This window comes from Bubalus bubalis, chromosome 22 (assembly GCF_019923935.1).
Source record: "Bubalus bubalis isolate 160015118507 breed Murrah chromosome 22, NDDB_SH_1, whole genome shotgun sequence".
NCBI lineage: Eukaryota > Metazoa > Chordata > Mammalia > Artiodactyla > Bovidae > Bubalus > Bubalus bubalis.
In genome coordinates this window covers 31,634,428-31,662,403 of record NC_059178.1, presented here as the reverse complement: position 1 = coordinate 31,662,403, position 27,976 = coordinate 31,634,428, and the positions used below count along the sequence as shown (strand labels likewise).

At 44.5% G+C, this 27,976-nt stretch overlaps 2 protein-coding genes across 7 annotated transcripts in view; one reads left to right on the top strand and one right to left on the bottom strand.

Annotated features, from left to right (window-relative positions):
* The window catches only part of KCTD1 (potassium channel tetramerization domain containing 1), a 212,989-nt gene extending 186,322 nt beyond the window's left edge, over positions 1–26,667 (top strand). For 3 of the 4 annotated variants that reach the window (XM_025273597.3, XM_025273598.3, XM_025273596.3), the window contains exons 3-5: positions 2,817–2,961; positions 21,021–21,326; positions 25,746–26,667. In XM_025273597.3, the coding sequence (XP_025129382.1) occupies positions 2,817–2,961; positions 21,021–21,326; positions 25,746–25,904 (610 nt within the window). In that variant the 3' untranslated portion in view covers positions 25,905–26,667. Of the gene's footprint in view, positions 1–2,816; positions 2,962–21,020; positions 21,327–25,745 lie in introns of those variants that run through there. The other variant, XM_044934736.2, reaches the window with a different exon arrangement.
* The window catches only part of TAF4B (TATA-box binding protein associated factor 4b), a 186,594-nt gene continuing 164,518 nt past the window's right edge, over positions 5,901–27,976 (bottom strand). The window contains exons 16-17 of one of the 3 annotated variants that reach the window (XM_044934732.2): positions 18,722–18,856; positions 5,901–5,938 (exon numbers count right to left, since the gene is read on the bottom strand). In XM_044934732.2, the coding sequence (XP_044790667.2) occupies positions 18,762–18,856 (95 nt within the window). In that variant the 3' untranslated portion in view covers positions 5,901–5,938; positions 18,722–18,761. Of the gene's footprint in view, positions 5,939–18,721; positions 18,857–21,393; positions 21,518–24,108; positions 25,920–27,976 lie in introns of those variants that run through there. The other 2 variants (XM_044934734.2, XM_044934733.2) reach the window with 2 other exon arrangements.

Here is a 27,976-nt window from a genome sequence, read left to right as displayed (position 1 = left end):
TTCAATTCAGTTCAGTTCAGTCGCTCAGTCGTGTCCGACTCTCTGCGACCCCATGAACAGCAGCACACCAGGCCTCCCTGTCCATCACCAACTCCCAGAGTTCCCTCAAACTCACGTCCATGGAGTCGGTGATGCCATCCAGCCATCTCATCCTCTGTCACCCCTTCTCCTCCTGCCCCCAATCCCTCCCAGCATCAGAGTCTTTTCCAATGAGTCAGCTCTTTGCATGAGGTGGTCCAAGTACCGGAGTTTCAGATTTAGCATCATTCCTTCCAAAGAACACCCAGGATTGATCTCCTTTACAATGAACTGGTTGGGTCTCCTTGCCACTTAACATGACACTTTTCTCCTATCTTGGAAAGTTCTGTAACAATACACCTCAGCCATGATTGTTCCTTTTACTTCTTTAAACCCTGTACCCTAAACTGCCCTCAGGCTTCAAAGAGCTGTTTTCCTAGAAATTTTTATTTGCTGTTTTGTGGTACCTTCTTTTGCTGTCTTTTTGAGCATGCCATGACCCCTTTTGATTTTTTTCAATAACCCCGAGAAAAGGGATAATTTTATAAAAGAATAGAGATGTAGAGAAGTTGATTCGCTCAGATTACAGCTAGTAACTGGCCAAGCCTCATTCCTCTCCTCTTTCCGTCACTCCTTTACTCATTCACTCCATGAAGATTTATTTATTTGATCACTTTCTGTGCTGGCTCACTTCCAAGCCTAGATTTTGAAAATGAGCTTTTAAAAATTAAAAGCCTGGGATTTATTTAAGAATAAAATATTTACTTTTCATCTCATTAGTAAAGTGACTTGTAATCATTGATATTAATTTATCTAAGGCCACAAAAATAATCAGTGTACACGTTTGGATTTCATTATAAAACTCTTGCCAAACAAATCTAAGATAGACTTGAAATCTCTAGACCTAAAATGTTCATTCAGTAGTGGTAATTCTTTTCATTCCAGTCATTGTAGGGAGGCCCCTTTAAGATCAAACAGACTGTACCCAACTCCCCCAGTGCTACTTAACTAGTTGGGCAAGTTACTCATCATTTTGAGCCTATTTCTTCATCTTTAAAAGGAGGATAATGGGTTTGTTACATAAAGTGCTTAGATGAGGGCAAGGTATATAGAAAGCAGTTAATAAATATAGCTCCCTGTTCTTCCACTGTCAACTGTAAATTTATCATTAACAGTGAAAAGTAGAATGTTTAAATAACAGGCAAACAAGTCTCATTCTTTCCCATCCTGCACCAAACTGTCCTGGAAACACTATAAATAAGTGACTAAGGGTGTTTCAGTTTTACTGCTTCTTCTTTACATAATCTACCATTTGATTGATGTGTTTATAAGAAATGAATGACAAGGTAGCATGCAAGGTAGAATCCTTGGATGACTGTAATCTACACCGTACATGATCACCCTCAATTCATGGAAAGGTGGATGAAAACAGTAGTTGAGAAAAATATATTGGGTTTTAAGGATACCATCTGACTCAATAGTTGCTTTCTTTTTTGCACCTATTACCTTCAGGTAGGACAGGAGTTTTCTAATTATCTTTAAAGGATTGTTATTGAAGCACATTCACAAGTCTTTCTTGGGGGAAAGGGGAGCAGCGTTCCTATTTGTTGGTTTGTTTGGTGTATTTTAAGAGGGATGGAATTATCAACTTAGCATTACATCTGTCCCACTTCAAAAATAAGACTAGGAAATGTATGATTCCAATATCATCATCAGAGCAATAAAATGGTGTTCCAAATCAGAGAGAGACTTGTTATGAGTTCCACAAAAATCTTTTCTTAAAAAATGGAACCATTTTCCTGCCTACACTTTTAATGAAGGTCAAATGTACCTCTTGGCAAAGGAAGAGATTTCAAGTGTGTAAATTCTGTTTTCTGATACAGGATATTTATTTTTCATTAGCCAACCCTCTAGTTGTTCATAGTATAGATGTGACCATTTTCTATTAACTGAGTGTATACTAAAGTGTATAGGTTCAGCCTGCCTTAAAGAGATGAATGATATTGGATACAAAATGCTTTAACTATAGCACACTTTTCAAATGTTAACTGTAAACAGGAAACACATATTATGGATTCCTGTTTTTAAAAATTACCCATTGCCACTTATGTTCCAGAACTAGGTCATATTTTTTGGGTGGTCAAATGTTTATATTTTATAATGATTCCTGGCTGTTACAAATGATTTTTGCTGAGACCTGGGAAACTAGACTGCATATTGTTAATGAAAAACATATACTCTTAGATGAGTGATACTCTCAGTGATTCATTTTTATAATTAAATGTAGATGTTAGCATATAGACATTGCTTTACTTTTAGAAAATATGGGACTTATAGGTAGGGAAAGGTCAGAAAACAGATTTCTTAAAAACAAAAATGCACTTTTTTTTTTGTAGACTCTGTTTAAAAGACACTTGGGAGCAATCACACTTTTCTTTTTTTTTTAATGGCAGAGAAGGTTGTTTTAAGTAACACAGAGGGAAAGACATGATCTTGCATTACAGTGACCGCGCCTAGCCCTAATCACCATGTCAGGGACGTCTTTACAGGTAAAAGACATTGAATAATAGAATTTACTCGAGAAAGCCTGCGACTATTTTGAATTGTCTGGTCTTGAGATATTTATCAAGCAGGGGCCAGTACTTCTCAGCGAACCATAACTACTTAGTGGGTGATTTTCCCTGACTGCCATCTTCAAAAGTGCTGTCTTTGACAGTGACACAGAACAGTAGCTTTCAGTCTTAGTGGCCGAACGATTGATTCTAATTGTCTTCACTGTTCCCTCTTTCCTATCGCAGAATCGGAAGACTTTTTGATGGTACAGAGCCCATTGTTTTGGACAGTCTCAAACAGCACTATTTCATTGACAGAGACGGACAGATGTTCAGATATATCTTGAATTTTCTACGAACATCAAAACTCCTCATTCCTGATGATTTCAAGGTGAGGGATTCATATTAAATTAACAACAGCCTAAATATGTGCTTTTTTTTTTTTTAATGTGCTCCCCAAAATATTTCTAGCTCTACATTTTTAACATACACCAACTTTAATGGCATCAGAGGTTTCTGACATGGTTATACCGTCTTTGTGGAATAAAGTATACAGTCATTGACGTTTATGGCCAAAAGAGGGTGGCTTTTATGTGAAGAATAGAATTATAATCCATTTTAATACATTGAAAATGAATTGATTATATTCAAAGGTTATCTCTGATAAGTCTTAGGTAGAGAATAAAAGGAAACCTCTTTAGCTTAATAAAGACTTTTTCTTCCAGAAATTTAAAGCAAGCATTATGCTTACCAGTAAAATTTTAGAGTTGTTCCCTTTCAAAATTACTAACAAGTGTTAGACTTAGTCCCACAAGGTGCTGGAAACTCTAAGCAATAAAATTAGACAACAAAAAGAAATAGGAAGGGATAATATTAGAAGGGAATATATAAAAATGTTATCTTTGCAGCTCCTTAATACTTCTCTGAATAGAAGATTCTAAAGAATCAACTAAATATCATTAAAACTAATAATGAACTCATTACAGCATCCATATTCAAGGTCCCAATATACTGCAATTAATAGCTTACTGATAGACTACCAAAGCCAATCATAAAATGTAATGAGAAAATATACCACTTACAGTAGCAACAAAAATTATAACACCCAGGAATAAACTTAAGAAATATGCAAAGTCTGATTAAGAAAACTATAAATTTCTACATGCAAGTTTAAAACAAGAATTGAATAAATGAAGGGACATTCGTGTTCTTGGATGGGAAGCCTCAATATTGTTGAGATGTCAGCTATGCTCAAACTATCTTATACGTTCAGTGCAAATCCACTTAAGTCATAGATTTTTTCAGTGAAATTTGACCCATTTATAAAATTTGTGTAGAAGAAAAAAGAGGCTTAAGAATAGCTTAAAAAGTGATATTATACAGCAGAAACCAACACAACATTTTAAAGCAGTTATCCTCCAATTTAAAAAAAAGAATAGCTAAAATATATTTGGTGGTGATAGAAATGGTGGACAATGGTGGATGTGTCATATCAGACATCACAGCATACTACAGTGATACAGTGATAAGAAAGTGTGATCCTAATAGATGCTAAAATACACATATAGATCAAAGGGGAAAAAACAGAATTGGGAGAGAGATGTGTGTGTATGTTGGAATTTGATATATTATCAATGTGGTATTTCACATTGGTGGGAAATGAAAAGAATAGTCAGTAATTGGCACTGAGACAGCTGAAACCAAGACCTTTGGAAAAAATGTAAAACCAGAGCCCTGTCTGTATCATAAGTTCGTAAAAATTCCAGGGATAAACATAAAAAGAAAAGCTATAGAAGTATTAGAGGAAAATAAAAAGAAATTCCACAAAAGTTTAATTGTTAGGCAGAGAAGACCTACTTGAACAAAACTTAACTACCCAGAAGGCATCCTTAAAAAAAGGAAAAAAATTGCTAATTTAAAGACACTATATACAAATAAAACACAAGTGTCAGATGAGAAATATTTACAGTGAAAAATTAATATCCATCATAAAAGAGCTCCTTAACATCTACAATATTCTGGCCACCTGATGTGAAGAACTGACTCATTGGAAAAGACCCTGATGCTGGGAAAGATTGAAGGCAGGAGAAGGGGACAACAGAGGATGGGATGGTTGGATGGCATCACCGACTCAAAAGACATGAGTTTGAGCCAACTCTGGGAGTTGGTGATGGACAGGGAGGCCTGGAGTCCATGGGGTCGCAAAGAGTCAGACACAGCTGAGCAAGTGAACTGAACTGAAACACCTACAAGAAACATGGAAACAACCCAATGGAGAACATTTAAAAATATAAACAAGTTTCTCAAAAGAATAGAAATTGCCACTAAATGTTTGAAAATATAGTCAATCTCTTTAGTATCAAAGAAGCAGAACTTAAATATATATCAGATTGGCAAATCTGGCCAAACTTATATCAGGTTGGCTAAAATTTAAAATGTTGGTAATATATAGTATTGAGGAACAGTGTAGTTGGGAGTGAAAACTATTAAATATTTTTGGAAGACAATTTAGTGGTAGTGCTGTGTGCTTATTCACTCAGTCGTATCCAACTCATTACAACCCCATGGACTAAAGCCTGCCAAGCTTCTCTGTTTATGGTGATTCTCCAGGCAAGAATACTGGAGTGGGTTGCCATGCCCTCCTCCAGGGGAATGTTCCCAATGCAAGGATCAAACCCAGGTCTGTCTCATTGCAGGTGGATTCTTGCAATCCAGGGAAGCCCAAGATATAGTATTGAGGAACAGTGTGGTTGGGAGTGAAAACTATTAAATACTTTTGGAGGACAATTTAGTGGTAGTTTCGAAATCTTTAAATTATAGATGTCTGTTCGTTTCTAGAAGTAACACATAAATATTCAGATATATGTACTTAGAATGTTTAACAATTCCATGTCTATTCATTTATTTCTAGAAATAACACATAAATATTCAAAGATACATGTACATAGAACATTTACTATAGTTATATTTGTTATAGCAAAACTGGACACAATCAAAAATGCTTAACAATGGCAGATGGTTACAAAATATTATAGAATATTCATACTATGGATTAGTTGATATGTGGGGGAAAAAAGATTTTATTCAATGAAAATATTAAGTTGTAGAATATGTATAGTATGTTTCTATTCATGTAAAAATTATGCATATATATGTGTAAATAGATAAAAAAAGATCTAGAAGTGCAAAGTCATGTCCAACTCTGTGCAACCCCATGGACTGTATCCCTTCAGGCTCCTCTGTCCATGGGATTCTTCAGGCAAGAATACTGGAGTGGGTTGCCATTTCTTCCTCCGGGGATCTTTCTGATTCAGGGATCGAACCTGGGTCTCTTTCATGTCCTGCACTGGCAGGCAGGTTCTTTACCACTGCACCAAAAGAAGAATAGATCTTAAAATTAACAAGAATCTGAGGGGCCTCTCATCCACCCTCTCATTCAGGACTTTGAACAGTGGGGCCTGTGCCAGGCATGATTAGCCATATGGAAAAGAGTATAGAAGAGTCATGTCATGTACACATGTCGCTTCCCTGAGAACAATATACACTTGGCAGAAAACTAAGAGTAATAATTGCAGTGAGCATGTAGAGCTCCCTGCAGCCCTGGAATGAGTTGGAGGAATTCTCCTGGCCCTGCTGCTCCCCAGCCAGTGGCAGTTCCTGGGAACCTTCCAGAGCCGGCCTCTCTTGGTGTTGAGCCCAGTTCCAGCGTTTACAGATGTGGGAAGTTGGTTTGTGCAACGTGGCTCCTAAATGAAAGTTGGCAGCTTTATCAGTGATGGTCTCTTCCAACTCAGAAAGGAAACTGTCTTGCGGATCTGTAATATGGCGCCTTACTAGGCAGTTTTCAAAGGTGCTCTTCACTGTATACATGCTTCTCTCCACGTGCCCTTTCCTGCCAGCCCGAGAGTCTTCTTTTGTGTGTGTGTGTGTGTGGTGGGGGAGGGGGGTGGCCATGAGTCATGCGGGATCTTACCTCTCCAACCAGAGATCGAACCCACAGCCCCTGCATTGGAAGGGGCAGTCTTAACCACTGGATCACCAGGGAGGTCCCCAGAGGGCAAGTCTTCGGTCTCCAGCACTCAGCCTAGAGCTGGGGACGCAACCTGCTCAGACCGAGCAGAGCCAGCCAGTGGATGGTAGACAGCAGACCCCATGCTTCCGGGCCTACCAGCTGCAGAGTTGAACATCACCACCCGCTTCCCACACCAGCTGCCACGAAAGAAGGTGAAAGAAAGAGGAAGAAAGTGAGAGCTGCTGCTAGAAAGCAGGCAGAGGCCCCCGTGGAGATGCACAGAAGTGAAGGGAGGAGTGGGGGAGGGGAGAGGGGGCGGCGGGGGGGTGGGTTGGGGTGACCCCAGCCTCTCTGCAGACCCAGAGCCCCAGGTGGCAGGCGTTAGGGCTGGTAGAGCAACTTGGGCCAGTAGAGAAAGGACACCAAGTGTGATATCCGGGCAGCCATCGGACCAAAGGTGCTTACTCTCTGATGTTTTCCTAGAAGGAAGGCACTGGGACTTGGGAAGGGGGTGGAGGCGAAACGTCACCTTTATTTCTCTTTTAAGGTGATTGCACTTCCACTCAGAACCTTTACCTGGATCGTTCACGGCCTCCTTAACCTGAGCTGCCCACCCAGCAGCTGGCCAGGCCCGCCTCCTCATCCCCACTACCAAACCAGCTCCTCTTCCTTTGTGTCCTATCTCAGGAAAATGCCAGAATCTGCCTTTCTGCTCCAGTCCTGCCCCTCCCACATCCATCCATCCATCGGCCCATAGAACACTCCAGATACTTCTGGAATCAATCCACATCTCTTATCCCCACTCCCTGGTCCAAGGTCCAGCAGCTCAGATGACTCATCACTGGTCTGCTCTCTTCTACCCTTACTCCTCCTCCACTTTCCATGTTGAAACTAGGAGACACTTCTTTTCATTAAACTTTCTGGGATCATTGTAGATCCTCATGAAGTTGTCAGAAACAGTGGAGGGATCCCATTTCCCCCTGGTGTAACTTCTTGCTGAATCTTACCACAGCCCCACAACGGGATGTCGACCCTGATGCGGTTGCCAGGTCCCCTCCTGTTGCCCTTCTACTGCCATGCCTTCGTCTCTGTTCCCTCCCTGTATCTCCCACCCCATCTCTCACCTAGGGACACTTAAAAAACAAACTGTATTGTGACCTGCTTCTGCTTCAGACTCACTCTGCAGGGGCTTCCTGTTCATTGTTCATGGAGCAAAGCAGCACAGCCCTGTCAGAGCCCTCGAGGCCCCTGCCCATTTGGCTCTTACACCTGTGCCCCACCATCTTCTTGTCCCCCTTCAGAGCAGACTGCTCTGTCTGTCTGATGTTCTTTGCCTGACCTTGATTTATCACTTCTGGTTATTTAGTCCCTAAGTCTTGTCCGACTCTTTTGCAACCCCATGGACAGCAGCCCACCAGGCTCCTCTGTCCATGGGATTTCCCAGGTAAGAATACTGGAGTGGGTTGACGTTTCCTTCTCCAGGGGTTTTTCCCGATCCAGGGATCAAACCCGCATCTCTTGCTTGGCAGGTGGACTCTTTATCACTGAGCCATCTAGGAAGCCCTGTTTATCACTTAGGGATCATCATATTCATCACTAAGCCAGCCAGTGCCTAGTCTAGCTTAGATTTGCCTGTATCCCCGATTTTCCATGGTCACACACAGAGTATTTGTAATTATTTTTTTCTCTTGTTTAGCACTATGTACCCAGCTGTATGGGCTTCCCAGGTGGTGCTGCTGCTGCTACTAAGTCGCTTCAGTCGTGCCCGACTCTGCGCGACCCCATAGACGGCAGCCCACCAGGCTCCCCCGTCCCTGGGATTCTCCAGGCAAGAACACTGGAGTGGGCTGCCATTGCCTTCTCCAGGTGGTGCTAGTGGTGAAGAACTCACCTGCCGACGCAGGAGACTTAGGAGATGTGAGTGCTGGGACAGTCGCCTTGTGACCCTGCGGTGACAAGCCTGAGGCCAGAACGTCAACACTGAAGATGACATAACAAAAAGACAGCGTCCAGTCCTTGATAACATCACCAGGCAGATACCACTGCCAATAGCCAGGGACCTCTGACTTCTCATTGAGAAAAACAAATCTCCCTTAGTTTAAGGTGCTGTTGACTGGCTATTTCAACACTTGTGGCTGATATTTAATATTACAGTTGTGTGCACACATGTGTGCTCAGTCACATCAGTCGTGTTCAACTCTTTGTGACCCAATGGGCTGCAGCCTACCAGGCTCCTCTGTCCATGGGATTTCCCAGGCAAGCCAATGTGCCTCGGGTTGGCTAGGCCCTCATGCCACAACTGCTGAGCCCAGTCACCTCAACCAGAGATCCTGTGTGCCACGACTAAGACCCAATGCAGCCAAAAATAAATAAAAATATTTTAAAACCTTATAGGACTAAATGGAAAACATAAAGCCTGTACGTTTGTAACATCATCCTAAGCTACTTGTGTGGCAAATATATTAATTTATAATTTCCATGATTAAAAGAGATACAGATGCCAGGGAATATAAAGCAATTTATGGTGAATCACAGTGAGAACCTGGTAATAGCCATGAGTTTCTAGTTGCATTCTGTTCCAGAAACAGAGCTAGGCGTTTTAAACACATTTAAATGTCGCAGGCATTATTTTTCCTCCAAGAACATTCAAGTTAGACATTCAGAAAGACTGCATGGGAGTTAAGCTGTGACCTATTCCAGAGGACGGTTCCTTGAGGACTCAACCTGTCACCCCCTGGTGAGGATGGGATGGGTGCTTCTCTGCACCATGATGCTCCCTTGGGATTCCAGAGCCCTGGAAGACCTGCCATTCATCAAGGCTAAGCACAGAACACACCCTTTAATTGCCTACGGATTCAACTGTAGCCCACGCTTGGGGGAAGACAAAAAGTACTTCAGATGAACCTCACGTGTCCCAGAGCTCTGAAATGTTTCCCGCGGAACCTCTGGGTGACAGGCTGTAAAGTACAGGGAGTCAGGATCCTGGTGGAACAGCGGGAGAACCTGAGCTGTACTGGCTGATGATGGGAGTGCATGTACCGCAGATCGTGTGAATCACAAGCGTGGGCGCATGCAGACGAGCTCAGCCTGCCCCTTCCTGAGCAGTACAATAGTGCTTTCTTCCTCGGCAGAGTTTATTTCCTGACCTTGGGAAAGGGACATGGCATCCGGCATGTGGAGAGCATCTCTCTTCCTGGTTTTGCAGGGAACACATTCCTTGATTACCTGCCCCCCATCTCCAGCTGTTTGATGCTGGGTTGAGCACATGCCTGCGATCTCGAAATCACAGCGTCCTCAGCCCCTGAAAATCTCATTCTGCAAATGTGCTGTCTGAGCCAGATACCCATTTAACAATTTAGATAATTTCATACTTCAGAACACCACTTAAGTGGCAGCTGCTTGTGCCTTGCTCCCACCGAAAGATGTTGGAATCTCTTCTCTAGATAAGTGATTGTACAACTCTCTGCTGGGTTTTATTGTGAAGACTGTCTGTTCGTCTTCCCTTCATTTCCCGCCCCCCACCTCCATTACACTGACTCATTCATCATTGCTCTCTTTTCTGCTCACACCCATGCATGCATAGGTGTGTATGGGTGCATACATGCATATACACTCATGCATGCATGTACATAAGCACACACTTGTGATTCCCACTTCATCAGGAGTCCAGAGCTTTAGTTCCTTTTTTCAATGGAGAACCACAAAATTATCCCTCTCTAGGGTTCTATTTTGAATATCTTTGGTAAGTGTCTGCCATGTTGCTGACATCTCTTGGTATCTGATGAATGTCTAGCCTTCTTAGATAAAGAAAAATTTGCCAGCAGATAGTCCCCAACTTATCTCTTCCTGGCTTAAGTTCAAACGTCTATTAGTTGTTTCTAATAGCTTTTTAATATTGTAGAAAAAGCATATGTACATTGTAGACAATTTGAAAATATAGATAAGCCCCCCAAAAAAGTTTAAACAGTATATCCCACTCAGAGATTGCTGATATTATTGATAAAACTTGAGTGCATAGCCTTCTTGGTCTTTTTCTATGCTTATTTCAGACAATATCTCTATCTTTCCATTTTAATAAATTTTATTTCCTCTAATTTTGCAACCATATTCACATTTCCATGGTTGACCACAAAAATGTCCTTTCTATTTGGTTTTCCTGAGTTGATATCTCATCCAAGACTTCATTGAATCTGTTATGTCTGTACCTTTTTATCATCTCGTATAATACCATTTTGGGGGCTTCCCTGGTGGCTCAGCAGTAAAGAATCCACCTACCAAGCAGGAGACACAGATTCAATCCCTAGGTCAGGAAGATCCCCTGAGGAGGAAATGGCAACCCACTCCAGTATTCTTGCCTGGAGAATCCCATGGACAGAGGAGCCTTGTGGGCTACAGTCTACAGGTCACGGAGTCGGACACAACTAAGCGATTGAACATGAACGCACATAGTTCTGTTTTTATATGATGCTGACTTGCTAAAGAGACTGGCCAGTTGCCCTATGGAATGTCCCACCATCTGAATTTGCCTGATTATGGGAGCTCATTACTCTAGCCTCTCATTTCTTGTAAACTGCAATGTATATCTAAAGACTTGATAGGTTTAAGTGTACACGTTAGGCTTTCTTTTGGAAAGTTGGAGAGTTGAGAGTGGAGACAGTGGCAAGGAGAGAAGGGACTTTGCCACTGCCCGTGTTGCCTTTACTGGCCGTCATTTAAATCATAGGCTGAGCATCCTTGCCCCAGGAAAACAAGAATGGTCAGGAGGAGCCAGAAGCCAAAGGCACTGAACAGGGAGGAAGCCTCCTGGCAGGAAGTCCCAAGTGGTAGCAAGGGAAATGGAGTAAGTGGACCAGTCCCTCCAGGCTTTGAGGAAAAGAAAGGCGTATGGGGGTGGGGAGGGGAATAGGTGAGGCACAGAGGGGTTTTTAGGGCAGTGAAACCACTTTGTATGATATTATAATGCTGGATACATGTCATCAGACATTTGTTCAAACTCACACAATGGCCAACAGCAAGAGTGAACCCTAATGAGGACTTTGGGTATGGTGGGTCAGCGTCGGTCCATAGATTGTGGCAAACGGTCCCCTCATGAGGGATGTCAAAGTTGGGGGAGGCTGTTCATGTGTAGGGTTAAGGGGACACATGGGAAATCTCTATATGTTGTGTTCAATTTTGCCCTGAACAAAACTGCTCTAAAAAATTAATATGGGAAGGAAGGGAGGGAAGGTTGCAGAGCCAGGGAAATTAAGAATTTTAGAAGTCCCAAACCTCCAACACTGAAGAAACTGTGGTGGCCCACGCTCTCAAAAAAAATGTGTTTAAGGAAAGTTTTATGGGGATCTGTTTTTGTTTATGATAACTACTACATGAGTGCTCTTGATGAAATGTAAAATAAAAAATACTTTCATTTCCCCTCATTTTCTTGGCACCTCCTCTCGGCAAGTGCCCTGATACGTACATGCCCTGCCATCTTGGGAAGCGAGCTGAGGGATCTCACAGCCCAGGAACAGGATCCCATGGCCCAGGAGCAGGATCCCATGTCCCGAGAGTGGGTAGGAGGAGGGCTTCTAGATCTCTGTGGGGGAAGCTGGACGCATTTCCCACCAAAAAGCCTTCTCTATGCCCACGGTGCCTAGCTTGGCAGCTGCACATAGACAGGTCTTAAAATGCATGAATGAGTGGCTGAGTTGCGTTTTGAGTGGAAGGACCCGTAAAACTTCAGGTACCTTAGGAGTGAAATAAGCCTTTGAAGTTTTTTGTGGAACTAGAAGCTGCGTGTTGAGGCTGAGTAATGGCCCCCAAAGGCGTCTGCATTCTAATCCTCAGAACCTGTGAGTGTCACCTTACCTGGCATAAAGAGACCATGCAGATGTGATTAAGTTTAAGAGCCAGTGAGCTGGGAAGATTATCTATGATAATCCAGGCGGGCCCAGTGGAACCACAGGAGTTTTCAGAAGTGAAAGAGGAAGGCAGGAGGTCAGAGTCAGAGAAGATGTGAGGAAGGAAGTGGTGTGGTGGCTGGACAGGAGCCAGGAGGGCAGGGCCGCCTCTGGAAGCTGGAAAACATTTTTTCCCCTTGCCTCCGGAAGGAAGGTGGCCTTGCCCACACCCCAACTTTAGCCCCGGGAAACCCATTTCAGACTTGTGACCTCCAGAACTCTTAAGAGAATAAATCGGTGCTGTTCCAACCACCACGTGTGGTAATCTCTGACGGCAGCAGTAGGAAAGCAGCGCTCTGCGTATATCACGTTCCTCCCTGTAGGAAAATGTCTTCTGAATTCAAATATTTAATCAAGAAATAAACTTTTGAAACATGGCCCATATGCCTCTTAGAGTCTGCTCACATTTACTTTCCTGTTCTGTGTACCTCTCTCCAGCGTCTCAGGGAACCTCAGTGGAATCACCTGTAAAATGAGATCTTGATCTTTCTGCTTCTCAAAACTATTGCAAATCTCAGAAAATTTTTTTAATTTAAAAAATGTGTGTTCTAGGACTTTAAAATTATTTCAGCATGAAAAGGTCTGTGAATAACCTCTCTTTTACTGGTTATGAGGCTGAGAGATATGATTGATGCTGTCTTAGGGAAGGTAACATCGGCCTGGGAGTGGAGAAGGTGACGACATCTAGAACATTCTGGACTCACTTTGCTGAAAGCAGAGGTGATGCTTTGGATTCACTTCCTTCATAAGAAGAACTGGGGCCAAACCTGCTGTGGTTCCGTAAACACCTACCCGTCTCCAGGAGGCTGAGTCGTCCAGAGTTTGCAAAAATTGACAAAAGGAAGGCAGGCATCATCAGATAGGAACTGAGGCTTCAGGGAAAATGACTTCAAAAGAGATTGAGAGACCAAAGAGATAACCACAAGGCCAGAAAGCCTAAAAGGAAACAGGATAATCTCTAAAAAATGTGCAATTGAGACAGTATAATTGTGTGATCGCTATTGAGGAAAGAAAGGAGAGTGGCGGTGGAGGCGGGCTGTTCTGCAGGGAGTTCTCTGATGAGATGGGAGGCGGCTAGGAAGCAAAGAGAAGTGAAAGTGAAAGTCGCTCAGTTGTGTCCGACTCTTTGCAACCCCATGGACTGTAGCGTTCATGGAATTCTCCAGGCCAGAATACTGGAATGGGTAGCCTTTCCCTTCTCCAGGGGACCTTTCGAACCCAGGTCTCCCACATTGCGGACAGATTCTTTACCAGCTGAGCCACAAGGGAAACCCAGGAAGCAGAGAAGGACTGATACAAAGGAGCCTACCTAGAAAAGGATGGCCAGCATGAGCTTAGCCATGCAGGAGATGGTAACAACAGGAGCGACCTTTTTGGTTCTAGGGCTGACGGAGGACCATGCTGAGAGGCAAGCTGGCGTGGGGAGCTGATAGCTGCACCAAGCGCATGTGCTCAACCCTTCTCCAGCCTTCGCTCCCCCAGCATGAAAGGGCTCTGCCCTGCAGATCAGCGGAAAAGGAAGAAATGGAGCCAAGGTAGTCAAGAGAGACTAAAAGAACACCAGGCAGCTTGAGGTGGTTCAAGGCTAGGTCCGTGAGATGACGTCCTATCTGCTGGTTGACCTTCAGAGGAACCCTTTTAATCCTTCACTTGAATGACCCCCAGCAGGATTCTTGAGACATCATTGAGCAGGGCCAAAAACCTGATAAAGGCCAGTGTTTCCCTAATTTTCCCAGAGCAGATAATATAACTGTGAGCAATGGCACCACATTCCAGTACTCTTGCCTGAAAAATCCCATGGACAGAGAAGCCTGGTAAGCTGCAGTCCATGGGGTCGCTACGAGTCAGACACAACTGAGCGACTTCACTTTGACTATTCACTTTCATGCATTGGAGGAGGAAGTGGCAACCCACTCCAGTGTTCTTGCCTGGAGAATCCCAGGGACAGCGGAGCCTAGTGGGCTGCCATCTATGGGGTCGCACAGAATTGGACACAACTGAAGTGACTTCGCAGCAGTGAGCAACTTAGGTAGGAAGGGGCTATCAGTCCAGGGGCAGATTTCAGAATGGATTATTACACACCCAGCTTGTGAACTCAGAGATAAAAAAAGAGGCGGTCTGAGTCAGTGTAGGGGGACTTATAACCCAAGTCCTTTAGTCTCATTACTTTGGGGTTATGGTAGACAAACTTGTAGGTCCAGGCTTTGTCATGGACACAGACTCATAGTTTAGCAGGGCCGGAAGCAACTTGAATGCAATTGATCCCCCTCATTTGACAGATAAGTAGCCTGGAGCCCTAAACAGTTACGGAGAGTCTCTGGTAATATGGCAACTTGGAGCCCCTTGCACACCTCCAGCCTTCCCCACAAAGTCCCACCCAAATGCACAGTATTTCAAAAAGATATCTAATAGATGCCACAGTTATGAGCTGGATTATAGGTTGTATAACCACTTGGCATTCTGAATCCAGAGACTAGATTTATGACCCAAGAGTCAGCCTGAACAAAGGCCTGTAGGTAGCCCTGTCCGCTCTGTACTTTAAAAAATGATTCACACATAGAAACAGAACACCCAGTTCAAAATGACACCAAAAAATGAGGAGACCAAGAACATTGGGTAAAAGAATCTGAATTTTCTCGTTACACTGGAATAAGTCCAGAACCTCCAGTATGTAATTTAAAGAGGGATAAGTAATAGAGGATTTTAAATTGTTCACAAATGCTGAATGAAGGAGATCTAGCTCCATAACAGCTGTGCAAAAAAAGGTGTAGGAATTTTACTCTGAGGGAATGTGAATAGAGTAATGGGACTTTGGGGCTGCCAGGAGCACTAATAGGACCTTATGCTGTGTGGAGGGCAGAATAATGCCTCCCAAAAGCATCCATGCGGACCTCCCAGTGGTCCACTCTTAATGACTTCGCCTTCCAATGCAGGGGGTACAGGTTCCATACTTATTGGGATGCTAAGATTGGTCAGGAAGCTAAGATTCCACACGCCCCGGGGCCAAGAAACCAAAACATAAAACAGAAGCAGTATTGTAACAAATTCAGTAAAGACTTTTAAAATGGCCCACATCAAAAAAGTCTTTTAAAAAGATTTTTTTTTTAAAAAAGACATCCATGTCCTAATTCCTGGAAGCTATGAGGATGTCACCTCACATGGTAATAGGTCCTTTGCAGGTGTGATTAGATTAAGGATCTTGAGATGGGAAGATTATCTTGGATAATCCAGATGAAGTCAACGTACTCAAAGGTCCTTACAAGTGAAAAAAGGAGGTGAAGGGTCAGAGTAGGAGGAGGAGATGGGACAATGGAAGCAGAGCGGGCAGTGGTGCTGGACCGGGAGCCGAGGGGTGCAGGCCGCCTCTGGAAGCCGGAAAAGCCAAGGAAATGGATTCTGCCGTAGAGCCTCCAGGATAGACACAGCTGTGATGACCCAACTTGGACTTCTGACTTCCGGAACAGTAGGAGAAACAACAAGTGCTGCCTTAAGCTACTAAACAGGTGGTAATTATTACCACAGCAACTGAGAACTAACACAGACTGAATTCATGGTGGCTTCAGTGTCCAGCCAGGTTGTATGGAGGTTGTATGATGCGCTCATTAGAGCATGTCTGAAATGTTAGGTTCCGTTCTGGTCTGGGTTTTAGGAAGGCTGTTGACAAGTTCAAGTACCATTGCGCCTTGAACAGTGTGAGGGTTAGGAGCTCCAACCCTGCGTGCAGCTGGCCCTCTGTGTCTGTAGTTTCGCATCCATGGATTCAACCAAACCGCAGATCATGTAGCATCATGGTACATAGTTAGTGGGACAATCCCATCTATAAGTGGGCCCCATGTAGTTCAAAGCTGTGTTGTTTAAGGGCCAGTTGTAGCTACCAGATGTTGAAGAACTTTGAAGTCCTAACAAATGATTAGGAGCTGAAACAATTGGGTATTTTCAGCCTGAATAATATTAAGACATAACAGTCGACTTCAAATGTTTGAAGGGTTAACTTGTCAAAGATTCAGATCAGTCACTCAGTCGTGTCCGACTCTTTGCGACCCCATGAATCACAGCATGCCAGGCCTCCCTGTCCATCACCAACTCCCGGAGTTCACTCAGACTCACGTCCATCGAGTCAGTGATGCCATCCAGCCATCTCATCCTCTGTCGTCCCCTTCTCCTCCTGCCCCCAATCCCTCCCAGCATCAGAGTCTTTTCCAATGAGTCAACTCTTCACATGAGGTGGCCAAAGTACTGGCGTTTCAGCTTTAGCATCATTCCTTCCAAAGAAATCCCAGGGCTGATCTCCTTCAGAATGGACCGGTTGGATCTCCTTGCAGTCCAAGGGACTCTCAAGAGTCTTCTCCAACACCACAGTTCAAAAGCATCAATTCTTTGGCGCTCAGCCTTCTTCACAGTCCAACTCTCACATCCATACATGACCACAGGAAAAATCGTAGCCTTGACTAGACGGACCTTTGTTGGCAAAGTAATGTCTCTGCTTTTGAATATGCTATCTAGGTTGGTCATAACTTTCCTTCCAAGGAGTAAGCGTCTTTTAATTTCAAGGCTGCAGTCACCATCTGCAGTGATTTTGGAGCCCCAAAAAATAAAGTCTGACACTGTTTCCACTGTTTCCCCATCTATTTGCCCTGAAGTGATGGGACCAGATGCCATGATCTTCGTTTTCTGAATGTTGAGCTTTAAGCCTACTTTTTCACTCTCCACTTTCACTTTCATCAAGAGGCTTTTTAGTTCCTCTTCACTTTCTGCCATAAGGGTGGTGTCATCTGCATATCTGAGGTTATTGATATTTCTCCCGGCAGTCTTGATTCCAGCTTGTGTTTCTTCCAGTCCAGCGTTTCTCATGATGTACTCTGCATAGAAGTTAAATAAGCAGGGTGACAATATACAGCCTTGATGTACTCCTTTTCCTATTTGGAGCCAGTCTGTTGTTCCATGTCCAGTTCTAACAGTTGCTTCCTGACCTGCATACAAATTTCTCAAGAGGCAGATCAGGTGGTCTGGTATTCCCATCTCTTTCAGAATTTTCCACAGTTTATTGTGATCCACACAGTCAAAGGCTTTGTCAAAGATTAAGATGGCTGAAACTCCAGAGGGTGGAATTAAGAACAAGTAAGTTGAAGTTAACAGGAAATTCAGGTCATTCTAACGAAGACATTTACAACAATCAGAGCTGCAAACAAAGTAAATACTGTGCCTTGTTAGGTTATAAGCATCAAACATTCAGTCAGGGGTTGAGTGGTCATGACTCAGTGATGTTAGAAAGGATTCCTGCACAGGGTCAAGGCTGGTCAAGAAGACTGCTGTGAGCACCTTTAAGATTTGAAGACTTGGCCTTTCCTGGTGGCTCAGTGGTAAAGAATCCGCCTTCCAGTGCAGGAGACATGGGTTCGATCCCTGATCCGGGAAGATCCCACTTGCCACAGAGCAACAAGCCCTGTGCACCACAACTATTGAGTCTGTGCTCTAGAGTCCAGGAACCACAACTACTGAGCCCACACGCAACTGCTGAAGCCTTTGTACCCTAGAGCCCACGCCCTGCAACAAGAGAAGCCCCTGCAAAGCCCGTGCACCGCAACTAGAGAATAGGCCCCCCTGCTCGCCACAACTACAGAAAAGCCCACACAGCAGTGAAGACCCACCACAGCCAAAAATAAATAAAAGCATTTAAAGAAAAAGAAAAGATTTAAAGACTTGATGGCATCCTTTCAGAAGTCCAGATTCTTTCTTGTGTTAAAATTTGTAATTAAATCTCACAGGGAAATAACAAGCAGTAGCAGAAGGTCTCGCTTCTATCGCTTGTGTAACTAACTCTCAATAATGTTCTTAAATTTCCTTGAGAGCCGTCGTCTTGATGAGTAAGTAAAGTACTAAGGTTGGTATCTCGCAGTTGGTGGCCTTCAAAGATGGCCAGGGCACGGTAGTGGGGACCCCGGGTGGACTGGGAGGAACCCGCAGACCCCACTCCTGCCCTCAGGCTGGGCTGGGCTGAGGGGCTCAGCTCTGCCCTAAGAGCGGCCACACCTCAGCTTGGTTCTCAACACCAAACTAAACAGCAGCTCCTGTGAGTCAGGAGGCAGAGCAGGTGAAATGAGATGATGGGAGAAAAGGGTGGCTCCCCTGCAGGGAGCCAGGCTCCCGTAGTGATGGGGTTGCTAGGAGACGACAGTAGAACAGCAGCCCCTTATGCTGACCTGCGTCCATGGTCATGTCTTCTACCCGGCCCGAGTCTCTCTATTCCGAAGGCAGTGATCCAGCAGGGGCTCGCTTGTTCTTTTCCTGCTCCTCCAAACTGTTTTCTCTGGAAGGCTTGAATAATGTCACCGCTGCTATTTGCAAAAAAGAGCAAAGTGCCAAATAAAGCAGTCCCCTGTGGTGACCCTCCCTCCTGCCCTGTCCCGTCTCGAGGCCTCTGGTGGCACTCGGGCCCTGGGCTCAGGCATTGGCTCTCCCTGCAAGGCCCCGGGCACCGCCTGCCAGCTCCAGCCAGTTGGAAGGAAGGCAACATGCCTGTCAGTGATTAAAATGTTCTCAGCCAGCGTGTCTGGACAAGCACCCATGTATCTTACAGCCAGAGATGATTGTGGCCATAGTTACGTTTAGACATAATATTGACCTGCTTGATAACATTGTTCCTAAGCTTCTGCCTCCCGCTCAGCCTCTCTTGTCCTCCCATTCTATGGCTTGTGTGTGTTTTAATAGAGTTTTTTAAGACGAGAAAAAGAAACTACTCCCGAAGACTGGGTTCCTGTGCCTTCAGAAGTAGGTTAGTTTCCTTTCCTGCACTGCTGTCTTTTTTCTTTTTTTTAACTTTTTATTTTATTCTGGAGTATAGCCTATTAACAGCACTGTGATAGTTTCAGGTGGACAGCAAAGGGATTCAGCCATACATAGACATGTATCCATTCTCCCCCAAGGGCTTCCCAGGTGGTCTTAGTGGTAAGGAATCCACCCGTTAGTGTAGGAGACTTAAGAGACTCAGGCTCGATCCCTGGGTCAGGAAGATCCCCTGGAGAAGGGAATGGCAACCCACTCCAGTATTCTTGCCTGGTGAATCCCATAGAGAGGAGCCTGGTGGGCTACAGTCCATGGGGTTGCAAAGAGTCGGACATGACTTAGCATGCACCCCTCCCATCCAGGCTGCAACATAACATTAAGCAGAGTTCCTGTGGTATACAGTTGGTCCTTGTTATTTATCTGTTTTAAATATAGCAGTGTGTACATGTCCATCCCAAACTCCCTAACTATCCCTGCACCCCATTCTTCCCCCAGCACCTGTAAGTTCATTCTCTTAAGTCTGTGAGTCTTTTTTGTAAATAAGTTCATTTGTGCCATTTTTTTTTTAGATTTTCTCATATAAGGGATGTCATTTGATATTTCTCCTTGCCTGACTTAACTTCACTCAGCATGACAATCTCTAGGTCTCTCCACGTTGCTGCAGATGGCATTATTTATGCTTTTTAATGGCTGAGTAATGTTCCATTGTATGTATGTGCCACATCTTTATCCATTCCTCTGTCGACGTACGTTGAGGTTGCTTCCATGTCTCGGCTGTTGTAAACACTGGAGCGGTGAACACTGGGGGCTGCACCACCGTCTTGCAGGAGCCCGGGCCGGAGGTTGTCGCCTCTCTCGCTTTGATGGGGGCACTGAGGGCTGGCAGAGGCCAGCACATCATCCATCGGCCTCTCTCAAACCCTCACCCATCCATAGTAAAAGCAGGCGCTCATTCCCTGGCTCTCCACCCCACTTCCAGGGTGGCCCTGCCCCTCCCCCTCCTCGAGAAGTCCTGGAGCTGCCCCTGCAGGTGGCAAGGAGCGTAGACTCGGGGTGAATAGGGCACAGCTATGCCCCTGTCACCTCGACACACGTGCATGTTCCATCCTGAGGTTATAACGTGGATTCTCAACAATACAATCAAGCTTTAAATACTCAAAAAGACAGAAGTCTTGGTGAATCCTTTCACACACTAGTTTTCTGATCTGCAAAATGAGAATAAAAATGATTCCCAAATCACTGGGTAACTATGGGGATGGTAGGACTTAATTCATGGGAAGTGTCCCACCTACCCCTTATACTCTTGTGTGCTAAGTCGCTCAGTTGTGTCCAACTCTTTGCGACCCTATGGACTGTAGCCCACCAGGCTCCTCTGTCCATGGGATTCTCCTGTCATGACTACTGGTGTGGGTTGCTATTCCCTCCTCCAGGGGATCTTCCTAACACAGGGATCGAACCCCTGTCTCTTATGTCTCCTGCATTGGCAGGCGGGTTCTTTACCACTAGTGCCACCTGGGAAGCCCAGTTATTACTCTTAACTCCTATTATAATCACTGAAAGAATGAGTGAATGCAAATTGTCTCTACAAATAAAAAATTTACACCCAGATTTGAATATCAAAATAAGAGAGGTAAGAAATTCACCCCCCTAGATGTGGACATATTCAGTACATGTTTGCATTTTTAAGTATAAGATACCTTTTTTTTTTCTTTTAAGGACTACACTTTGTTATATGAAGAGGCAAAATATTTTCAGCTTCAGCCCATGCTGTTGGAGATGGAAAGATGGAAGCAGGACAGAGAAAGTGGTCGCTTTTCAAGGCCCTGCGAGTGCCTCGTGGTACGTGTGGCCCCAGACCTCGGAGAGAGGATCACGCTCAGCGGAGACAAATCCTTGATAGAAGAAGTGTTCCCAGAGATCGGCGACGTGATGTGCAACTCCGTCAACGCGGGCTGGAACCACGACTCGACGCACGTCATCAGGTTCCCGCTGAATGGCTACTGTCACCTCAACTCAGTCCAGGTACTGCGTCGTCACGTGCTGTGTGGCCGCCAGGGTCCCTCTCGGTGCTGCTCCTCACTCTTGTCCTTATGGGGTGCGTTTCGTCCAAGGTGCTGGAGAGCCCTCACGTGGTAACACTTCTGCTGGGGCGGTAAACTCTTCACACCTCTACAGCAGGGGTCCCCAGCCTCCGGGATCTAACGCATGATGATCTGAGGCGGAGCAAATGTAATAATAGTAGAAATAAAGTGCCCAGTGAATGTAATGCTCTTGAATCCTCCTGAAACCGTCTGCTCCCCCAGTGTGGGGAAAAGCTCTCTTCCACAAAAGCAGTCTGTGGTGCCGAAAAGGCCGGGGACTACTGCTCTATGGCCTTCATTCAGTCATTCCACAAACATTTACTGAGCACCTGCTATGTGCCAGGTGCTGGTATGAGCACTGGAGATACAGAGGGAGAAAACAGACCACAGCTGTCTTTTCATGGAGCTTATGTTATGAGAATGGAGTGGGGTGGCCGGGCAAACAGTCACCCTCCTAAGTGTTGAGCAGGTAGTGAGAGGAGGATGCCTGGGGCTGGGTATCCTGGAGGGGTAGGGGCATCTAGTCCTGAGGCTCCTCAGGTAGGAGCACGTGCTTGATGTATTGAGGAACATCAGGAAAACCAGTGAGGCTTGAAGGCAGTGAAGGTGGGGTGGGGAATGCCGAGACCCCCGGTACAGACAGTGGAGGGCCTCACAGAGGGTGGGAAGCACTCTGGGATTCTTTGTGTTGCTTTCTTTGGGGCTTGATTCCCTCGCTTGTGTGAGTCAAATGGAAAGTCATTTGAGGATTTGAGCAAGTTGACATGTTGTAACTCGTATTTGAAAATGAATACTCCAGCGGCAGGTAGAAACCAGGACGAGCAGGGGGACCAGTTAGAAAGTGGGTCTGAGCAATAACTGAGACGTGTCCGACTCTGAATATCTTTATTTTTTAGCTGTGCCATGCAGGTGTTCCAATACCCGTTCCCAAACTAGTCCACACTTTAACACAATCAAGCGGGCACACACTTGCCATACCATATACATGTTCACGAGTGCCATTATGGCTTGATGAACAGAGTACTGAATGATGTCTTAAAATTGTTGTATGGGGGGGCTTCCCTGGTGGTCCAGCATTTAGGAATTTGCTTTGCAGTGAGGGGGACTCAAGTTCGATCTTTGGTCGGGAAACTAAGATCCCACATGTGGCAGGGCAACTAAGATGAGATGCAGCCAAATCAATAAATAAATCTTTTTTAAAAAATTGTCCCATGGCCTTGAACAAATTTCCGCTTCTGTTTTCATTTTTATTTTTAAAATGTTTTTGGCCTTGCTGCAGGCTTGTGGGATCTCAGTGTCCTGACCTGGGACTGAACCCCTGCCCCCATTCAATGGAAGCATAGAGTCTTAACCACTGAACTAACAGGGAATTCCCAAAGTAATTTTTGTTTGTTTGTTTTGTTTTGGGGGCACTCCCCTCACTGCTTAGGGGGATCTTAGTTCCCTGACTAGGACTTGAACCCAAGCCCTCAGCCTTGAGAGAGTGCAGTCCTGACCACTGGACCACCGTGAATATCTTGAATGTAGAGCTGGCAAGGTTTTCTGATAATGGCTGTGAGCTATAAGATAGAAGCCAAGGATGACTATGATTTTTGATGGAGAAACGAGATAAATGGAATTAGCATCTTTTGAGGTAGAGATGTTTATGGTAGGAGAAGAAGACTTAAGGGCAGAATTCAGAAGTTGGGTTTACACAGTGTGAGGGGCCACGAGCCTTAGACCCTAGTGGGTGTGATCACCGTTGTAACCGATGTGTGCCAGCCTAGGGCCAAGTGCTTTGTCTTTTTACACCAACCCTAACAGGTAGGCACTATCAATTCCGTGTCTTGCTGATGAGAAAACAAAGCACAACTGGGTCTTGACTCCAGGTCTGTGTAACTCAGTGGAAATCCATGGAGTGATTTCATTGGAATGGACCCATGACTTTATTCAGTATTGAGCCAACAAACACTCCCCCCAGACTCCAAAACTAGAAGCACCCACTCTACCATTCTGCCTCTTGAGGATGGTTTCCCAACTGTTTATAATTTTTGAATTTTGTGACTAGATGGCTGAGAGCAGAGCAGCAGGAGACTGGCCGACCCTGAGCGCTGGGCGTGCAGGAGGAAGGTACACGCCCCAGACGCAGCCCTGGGCTGCATAGGTGCAGAGGCACAGCTGAGCTGCCCGGTGCCGCTCCTGAGCGGGGCTTCCAGAGCCCTGAAATCTCTCCCACCCGTGCCCTGCCCCCAGCTCTCTCTAGGCAGCATTTCATCACTTCTCCAGGGCCCTGCCCCTGAATAACTATCAGACATTCACAAGCCTGACATGTTGCCCCGTCATTCAAGTCTGATCAGAGGTGGGTTTTCATCTGGGTTAACATTGTCATACGACATGGCCATACTAGCTCCTGCCCCATCTAGAGGACAGGCCCAGTCCTCTAGGTGTTCAGAGGCTTCAGGCTAAGGCGCAGGAGCAATGTATCTACCGGAGTGATTTCAATATTCCCAAATGATCACTGACTTTAAGGAACTTTGCTGTTAACCATTTGATACTTAAAGAATGACCAAGAAGCATGCGCTGTCTGCATTACATGGGAATAAGTTTTACCACCTCCAAGGTAACCTTGGATCGATTGTATTGAATAATTATCATATTATGCATATTAGATCCTCTGGGGAGGCAGCTTAGAAATGTCCTTATAAAAGGAATTCAACAACCTAACAACACTGAGAGACAAATGATATCTGAGATAAGTTCTTTATTGCTCAACTTCCTCTACCTTCCTAATTCCTCTCCTTATCAAGGTGAATCCTTTCCAGGGCGGTGGTTTGGCCGAGCAAACTAGTGTGTTTCTTGCTGACAAGCTACATTCCTGCCTTTACTAGGGAGATCTTCGAGTGAGCTTTTCTTCACCTTTTTACTCAGCTGCCACCACATCTTAATGTCTTACTTTTAAACCTAGAGGTTGTTTTCTTCATTGTGTCCTTTGCTGCCTGGTGTGCATATGCGTTGTAAATTCATGTACAGAAGTAGATGCTGCAGGGAAGAGTGTTCATTTTGGTCTCATAAGGACTTGCTTGGGTTTTTTTTAATTTGCCAACATTTGAAGTTTTAATTTTTAGAAAGTATATTCTTGCTTTCCAGTCTCATCTAATTAGCTATTTTGCAAAATAGCAGATTATATTCCATGTAAAAGTAGGCACCCCAAAAATAATAGTTAAAAAAAAAGACATAGTAAGGGATCTACTGTATATTCACATTTTGAAAGTTATTTGATAGTATTTCACTTAACCCCCAAAATAAAAATAAAAAATTTGAGCCGGGCATTTTTTTAAAGTTATGATTGAATCATCTTGCCTTTAGAGTGGTGTAGAGATAATTTAACTATATCCAGAATTCTGGCAGGGAACATTTGCAAGTCTAATATTTGTTAGATTCCTAAAGAAACATACTGCTGTGGATCAGTTTCCTGTATTTTTGTGTATGTAAGAGTTGCAAGAACTCTTCCCTGCATTCAAGAGTGTCAGACAAGTAATGACAAACCCAGGGATCTTTCTGGCATTAGGTATTTGGTTTCAAAATTAGATTATATTATAAATATCTATTAATTATATGAGAAATTTTTAGATGTTTTCTAATATAGGACATATATAAATAACCATTGCATTTATTCTTGCCTCTCTGGATACACACTAGGCAATAAATCTATTTCAAATGCCACAACTTGAAAAGCTCGAGATAAAGCTTGACTGTCTTTAATAGTCCATTTCTTCTGCTGTTGAAATTGCATCGGTCTTCCAGGCTGAAATATATTGACTCAGTATCAGGCAGTTAGAACAGTGGCTGAATCAAGAGTGGATGAGTTGAGGCTGAATCACTGATGAAGTAAATTCAGATAATATCACTGTCTTTCCATAGTCTTTATCATCTCACCGGATATGTTAGTGGTAAATGAGCTTTGAAATGTGAACCCTGTCTTTCTGCAGACAAGATGGCATTGCAGAAAACATGGGATTTGAGGCCAAAGAGACCTGAGTTGCAAACCCAGTTCCATCACTTACTAGGTGTAAGCCTCAGTTTTCGCATCTGTCAAGTGGACCAGCTCTGCCTGTTACGCCAGGTGGTTGTAATGAGTGAATAACTTGGCACACGTGGAGCTAGCTTATGAAGGCACATTGTAGGTACTAGAAACGTTTGCTCGCTCCCTCCTGCCTTTGAATCCAGAGTCTTTGAAAACAGAAACTCAGAGAGACTTAGGGCTTGGATAAGATGGATTCAAGCTGCACGTGATGTCAAACTGTGGGACAGTCTTTGGGCATGTACGTGGCCAAAGGACCTAGCTGGTCGCTAACCAGATGCTTGTCTCGACCCCTCACAGGTCCTCGAGAGGTTGCAGCAAAGAGGATTTGAAGTCGTGGGCTCCTGTGGGGGAGGCGTGGACTCATCTCAGTTCAGCGAATACGTCCTGCGGCGGGAACTGAGGCGGACGCCCCGTGGACCCTCTGTCATCCGGATAAAGCAAGAGCCTCTGGACTAGATGGATGTATTTCTTCTGCCAAAAGGAGAAAAACATGCACCACAAATAACGCAAACACAGAAAGGGACATTTATGTGCAGTTGGGACAGCAAACCGAGTCCTGGACCTAAAGTTGAATAAAAGACACATTTATATCCAATAGAGACCACACCTGTATTCATATGGGAACAATTGGAATAGTGATATCCTCAAGGTGTAAAAAATATATAAATATATATATATATGTCAAAAGGTAGGAAACGCAAAAAGAAAAAAGGTGGTAGCTACAGTTGGTGCTGTGATGGCCGTGAAGTGTCCTGGCCTCCCGAGGCCTCTGACCAATAAACAAGCCATGAGCAATGAGGACGGATCTCCTTACGGTTTCCATTGCCAACAGCCATCCATTGTTTCTTTTTCCTTTGTCTTTCTTTTTCCTTTGAAAACAAAAACGCCTAGAATCGCATTTCTTTGCATATGGAAGTTTCATGTCTCTCTTTAGATGGGGGACAGAGCAGAACTTCAAAAAAAAAAAAAAAAAAACTCTCATGAGCACACTGCATTTGAAAGATGCGAGACATGAAATTTTAAATATAGTTTGTACAGAAGTCACACTTTTTTGTCCGCCTCACCGATGTGAACATTACTTTGTTTTTAAACTGATCAGTTTTGCAAAGGGGCCAGAATTATTCCTTGTTAGAGTTGCTCCAGTTTGAGTCTGCTGCTTTCCTACAATTTTTCAAATTTTATAATGTATTAAATACAATAAACTCTGTTTAAAAAATAAGGTCTGTGTGAGACACACGTGTTGGGGTGAGGCTGTAGTAAAATGAAATTTTTCTATTGTAAAATTTTCTGTGTGGAGTGTCAAAAAGAGATCCAAAAGCTGAACCCAATGTTGAGATCAAAACCCACTCGAGAATAAGGATGTTGACACTTGTTCTGAATGGTTCTGTTCCCATTAGTAAGGTTTGGGTCCCATGCTTCTGCATTGGTGAGCAAGATAAACCTTTCTTGCGAGTTTACCAATTCCAGTCAACTCCCAGAGCAAACCGCGCTCAAACGTAGCATCAGAGGGCACCGTTTTATTCTCTCTCCAGATTCTGGGCTCCTTTTGTGTGGACTGGCCTGGCCTGGGCTTCTTGGGCTGCACACGATGTCATCTAGGGCATGGATAGCCATGATGGCCCCCTTGGTGCTGCCAATCCCTGCTGGCTGGTCATGGGCCTCCCCAAGTGGCTTGGGCCCCAGCCAGCCTGGGAGCTGGGTTCTAAGAGGAGGGAAGGAAGCCAAGGTCCCCTGGAAGGCCAGGCCTGCAACTGCTCGATGCACTTCTGCAGGGATGTGTTATTTTAGCAGATATGGAGCCAGCCCCGATTCAAGGAAGGGAGGGGAATGAAACCCATCCTTGGTCACTGGGGAGACGACCAAGAATTTGTAGCCAACTTGAATCTACCATAACACCTGTCCAAAAAAATCCTCAAAGTAGGGTATTAATGGCTTTGGAAGAAGTAGGGAAAATCTCAGGCTCAGAATGATCAGTTTCTTATCAGCCAGGGAGGTGAGAAACCCCGAGATGTCGATACCACTTCAGAATTGAGCCCTCAGCTTTTCCAGCGCAGTAGTGATCCTGGAGGCCCCTCTGTCAGCCCTGCCATCACCTTTCTTCCCCACTTCCTCCTCCTCATTCCAGACCCTCAAAAATAAACCTGGCATGACGGATGATAAGATTGACAGGCAAACTATAATGTGTTTCTGCTGCAGAGATGTTCCTGTGGTGATGGGCTATTTCCATCCTGAACTTTCCTTCTTTTTTTAAATTAAAAAGTCTATGCCTGAGGACACTAGTAATGAAAATATCTGTGGCTTCTGAAACTAAAAGTAAGCTGTTAATGGCTCCAATCACCAACCCCCCACCCCGCCCCAAAACACAGAGGCAGCCCAAACACGGAATTACTCTAATGACTGCCAGCCAGGCTTTCACATGTTTCATTTCTCCTTATTTGAGACTAATACACCACTGTCTCAGATGGAGACAGCCAGGGTTGCTCCCACTGGCTGCTTGGTCATCTGTGTCTGCTGAAAGGAGAATGAAA